Here is a 5,000-nt window from a genome sequence, read left to right on the forward strand (position 1 = left end):
AAAGTTCGCCATGATTCTACACTTAGCTTGAGCTGAACAAAAAAACTATCAAAAACGAAACCAAAAAGCCCTAGTGATCGCTTCTCGAGAGAACAAACAGCCGAAACTGTTCTGTGCCTGCCTCTTACGGCTCTGGAATCCAGACAATGGTGCAAAATGTGAGAGAAGAAAATTAGCATACAAGAAAATCAAGCTATGTCTTTAGGCCCGTTTGAAATGTCTCATTTTACATGTGCCGAATCTTATGCAAATGAGAAAAATCTATTGTTTTCGCTCATTTGCATTAGATTCGGCACATGTAAAATGCGACGCTTAAAACGGACCTTACTATTATGCTTTATATAAAGAATTATAATGAGGAATGTTCTGTTGCTTTTTAAAGCTCATGCAAGTGACGTCAAGTTATCGGAGAGCTGATAGGCTGTTTTGCTCATGAGTTATTAATGACATTTTAATGCAGCCGTGAAGGATGTGAATGGAACTGAGGGGTAGAAAAAGCACAACAGATTTGCTTTTTACTTTTTATTGTGATCAAGCAATTTTACACTAAGTATTTAGCAATTCCTTACGTCAGTGTCAAAACGAGCTATCGTAATTGCTCTACAGTGTACATATTTCTAGACTTAAAAAATATTGCTACAAAACACACATCGCCTACAAGAAATTAAATTACTCTTCCCAAGGTATTATCATGCTAAGAGAGGAAAAATGTGGTCTTCCTGTACCCTTTTCGTATCAGCTTTATGATTTTTTCACAACTATGACTTTCAAAAATTTACTTTGAACCTGGAATCAATCAGAAGGGCATTTATAAAATTCTGAAAAAATCAATTTGTGGCGTAAAAACTCATTTGTACTGAAATTTCGAATCATATTAAACCCTTGGTTGAACTAATCAACCAGTATAAACTAATGTAACAAATTCGTCCACCATTTTCCAAAAGTATCGTTCAGTGCACCGGGCACTTGTGGTGAAATGCGTTCCCTCTTTCAAAGCGGGTATTACGCGAAGAAGATTTGAAACGGATGATTTGGATGAATTATCAAGCTCTATCTAAAAAGCGGTGGATATAAGGACCAGTTGTCGAATTCTCTCGTAGCTTTATAACAATGTTATAATCTCTTCCTCTAACAAGTGTAATATATGCGAATAAAATCTTACAACGGTTAAGAACTAAGTACCCGGTGTTTAAATTAAAGAAACACGCCTTTTTTAAAACACATAACATTGATAAATCAGTATAGAACCCATCTCCTCTCCGTTGGTTAAAATAAAAGGAATTTGTTCTTTGTTGTTAATGGAAACAATTTTCAGCCAAAATTCTTTAAACTGGCCTATCTTTGATTGTGGAGATTAAGGCAATTCGCAAACAAGGAACAAATTTTGATTATGCACGCTGGGGTGCTTTTAAGTGCCCCTGTGACCAAAAAATCAATTCATATTTTTCTTTGGATTTCAAAACTATGTTATCAAAACACTAAGTGACCCACGTTTTAAGCCTTGATTTCAAAAAGACACCTCTTTATTTTAACTGTAATTTTCCTATTTAATGGTCCGCCATTACTAACATTATGTTCTTGAGAGAGCTGGATCGAGGAGAAAATGACGTCAAAGGCTCACTAGTTTAAGAATGCAATACGTGTGTACGCCGCAGAATTAATATGCAGCACGGGGGTTTCGGGCTTTCAGACTTTTAAACTCACGTTTTGCATCTATAATAAGCTGCGTTCACACGCTGAAATTTTAAGCTAGCGAGCCTCTGACGTCACTTTTCCCTGGCTCCAACCCTCTGAGGTCCAATCGGTCAGTTTTGAACGTGAGTAATGGCGGACCGTGAAATCCAAAACTTACACTCAAAGTAAACGGCCTTTGGATAAGAATCAAAGCTCAAAATTTTGCCAGTCAGGTGTAAAGCAAACACGCTTTCAAAATCTCAAGGAAAAAAGGAAGTGGTTTTTTTGATCACAGGGGCACTTTAAAATTAAGAGATCTCAGACAACCACGCGTAAATTCAAAACCTCTTATCACCTTTTAACCCCCAAAAAACCTAAGAGTGAAACTCTCCCGCTTTTAATTGTGTAAACTACAATATTGCTTTTTTTAACAACGATTCAAATTAAGAAATTCTCATTGTAATTAGGAATTTTTCACCGACAGAGAAATTTTAAAGTCGATGACGCTGAATAAGAAAACTCAGGAAATATTGTACATCTATTCAAAAATCTGAACTCGATGGTTTTGAGACTCGGTGACAATTACTTTACCATCACTAAGGACTGCTGTAGAAAGTGGGCGTTTGAACTCTCCTTTCCCTGTACCATATGCTCCAAACTTAGTTACAAACTCTCCGCTGAGTTTAAACACCTGCACTCGGTGATTCGCTGAATCACAAACCAGCAGATGTCCCGCTTTGTCCACTGACAGGCAGCAAGGAGTATCGAACTCCCCGTCCCCCTTTCCCTTATTTCCAAATTTATAAATAAACTCTCCTTCCCTATTAAAAACTTTTATACAGTGATCACTTCTGTCCGACACAATAAGATAGTTGTTGTGTTGGATACAATGAATGGGAAAGCTGAAAGAACCTTCAGTACCGATACTGCGCAGAAACCGACCATCAAGTGAAAAGATTTTGATTAATTTGTTCAGTTTATCAGCAACCATAATGTTGCCATCGCTGTCAATCGACAGGCCAAGAGGAAACTGAAGCTGGTGATCCCGGCTTCCTTTTCCTCCAAACTGATTAAAATAATGACCCTCATCACTAAAAAGTTGAATTCGGTGGTTGTTAGCGTTGGCCACTATAATCTTATTATCACGAAAAGCTATCCCAGCAGGCCAGTCGAACTCTCCCTGCTGATTACCCTTTTTACCAAACGATCTTAAGTGAGTTCCATTACTAGTAAATATATGTACTCTGTGGTTACCAGTCTCACTCACTGCAATCTCATCTTTGTCATTCACAGCTACCCCCCAAGGACTGGAAAGCACTCCAGCATCTGCACCTTGTTGTCCAAAGGATAACACAGGTCTGAACTGTCTGCGTTTGACTTGAACTTCAAAAGGGCTGCCATGAACATGTTTTCCATTGACTTTCACGGATGCCTGATATGTACCGGTTTCTTTGGCAAAATAGCGGAGCTTGTAAGTGCCATCTTTGTTGTCTTGGATTTGAGACTTGATCGCACTGTCACGGCCTTCACGATTTCTGATTTCCAATGTCACGAGGTCGTGTTCTTGGTAACATTGTTCTTTTCGTGCGTTCCTTGTTGTTACAACAATCTCACCTTCAAGTCCAACAGTTCCTTCAGTGATCCCTTTTCCCTCAGCACTGGAGGTTTCCGAGCTCGTTATGCTGATAAAACCTATTTGTTGGACTTTTAGATCATCAAACAACTTTTCGTTCCTTATAAAGGTGAAGACATGTTCGATGACACAGTCCGCTGAATTTTCTTCTTCAGCTTTTTCCTGAACTATTTTGTCCAAGAATTCATGGGGCTGCATGATTTGAGAGTTTGTGCCTCGCTTTAAAATCATTTGGGTTTTTTCGATATCTACTTCTTGCTTTTTCACTTCTTCTTCAATCTCGTGCCTTTGCTCTCCTAGAAGCTGCAACGCTTCTCGCACTACGTTTTCCACTTCATCAAAGATGTGATTCTTTTGCGCTTCAATGGCGGCAATGCAAATGTCGGCAAACTGCTGCACATCCCTTTTCAGTCCTGCGGCTTGTTCTTGAACTGAAATGCAGTTTTCATCGATTTTCGTGATCCTTGTCATCTTCTCCAGCGCTCTTCGTTTTTTTAATTCAATTGCTGCATTGACTCTCGATTTGCGTTCCTTTGCGGCATCTTCCAAAACAATCTTAGCGTGACCGTCGTGATCTGTTAGAACGCAAGCGTTGCAAATGGCTATATTGCACACCTGACAGAAAAACTTCTGTTTTCTCTTCTCGTGTTTCCCACAAAGTGTTGGCTGCTTTAAAATGGTCTCAAAGTCATCGTCTCGAAAGTCTTTTAAAGCCAAAGCGTGGTGTTCCTTGAATGTTTTTATGCCGTTATGTAGAGGGAGGCAGTCATCACACCAGCACGAACAACAAGTGAAGCAGTACGCAGATTCCGCGCTTGTTTTCTCGCAATTTCCACACTTGATGCCGATCGTATTGCACTCCGTGACAGGCAAAGCATCCAACAAACTATTGATGCGAAAGTTTGTTGGAAAAGCATTAAGATCACCGTTTCCAGGGATCCTGAAATTCTGCCTACACTCGGGGCATGAAATAGTGTCTCGAATTCCGCTCGTTTGTTGAATTCCTTGCAGGCAACAAAGGCAAAAACTGTGTAAGCAAGGAAGCTGCTTTGGATTAGTGAACCTGGCGTCTTACATACAGGACAACAAGCATGTTCATGAATATTGTCTAGAAAGGTTTTGATATCCATGATAAACGAAGAGAGTAAAACGGATTTCCGTGTTGAACATTGTGACCTTTTTAAAATTTTTTTTTATTAGATTTACTGCATTCACTAGGCAAATACGTATAAATAGAGATAACAAAAAAATAAGAATATTGAATGGAGAAGGGCACATTATAGTAAAGACTAATTAGGGCCCTTAAAACAGATATTATTCAAACAATAGCTCTTTTATATAAAACTAGGGGTAATCGAAGCTTAGGCGAGTGCGTTCGATGTTTGTAGGACGGTACAGCTTTGGTACAGGTAGCAACTGAGGGGGGAGGGTGGATGTTTCGTGTGATAGGGAAATGTTATTACAGTGGAACCCCGATACAACGATCCTCGATATAACGATATCCCCGGTAAAATGATAAACATGCTATGTCCCGGCAAAAGTTACAGTAAAATGTATGGGACAGAACCCCGATATAACGATCTTCAATATAACGATATTCCCGATATAACGCTGAGTTCTTAGCGTACCGAGCGTAAAATCTTCCCCGATATAACGATATTACAGCATCAGTACACAGATACAACTTCAAATG

The 5,000-nt window shown here is 39.3% G+C and overlaps 2 protein-coding genes across 2 annotated transcripts in view; one reads left to right on the forward strand and one right to left on the reverse strand.

Annotated features, from left to right (window-relative positions):
* Positions 1-5,000, forward strand: part of LOC137974773 (nucleoprotein TPR-like) — a 124,405-nt gene that overhangs the window by 102,963 nt on the left and 16,442 nt on the right. The gene's annotated exons all lie outside the window — the stretch shown is intronic.
* LOC137975995 (E3 ubiquitin-protein ligase TRIM71-like) lies at positions 581-4,461 on the reverse strand. The gene has a single exon (XM_068823236.1). The coding sequence runs from the start codon at positions 3,776-3,778 to the stop codon at positions 2,213-2,215; it is 1,566 nt and encodes a 521-aa protein (XP_068679337.1). The 5' UTR covers positions 3,779-4,461; the 3' UTR covers positions 581-2,212.

The sequence above is a fragment of the Montipora foliosa genome, chromosome 11, assembly GCF_036669935.1.
Source record: "Montipora foliosa isolate CH-2021 chromosome 11, ASM3666993v2, whole genome shotgun sequence".
Classification (NCBI taxonomy): Eukaryota; Metazoa; Cnidaria; class Anthozoa; order Scleractinia; family Acroporidae; genus Montipora; species Montipora foliosa.

Bases quoted from the DNA above. Each gene is read 5' to 3' on its own strand.
- LOC137975995 (XM_068823236.1), bottom strand. From the start codon at position 3,778: ATGACAAGGATCACGAAAATCGATGAAAACTGCATTTCAGTTCAAGAA.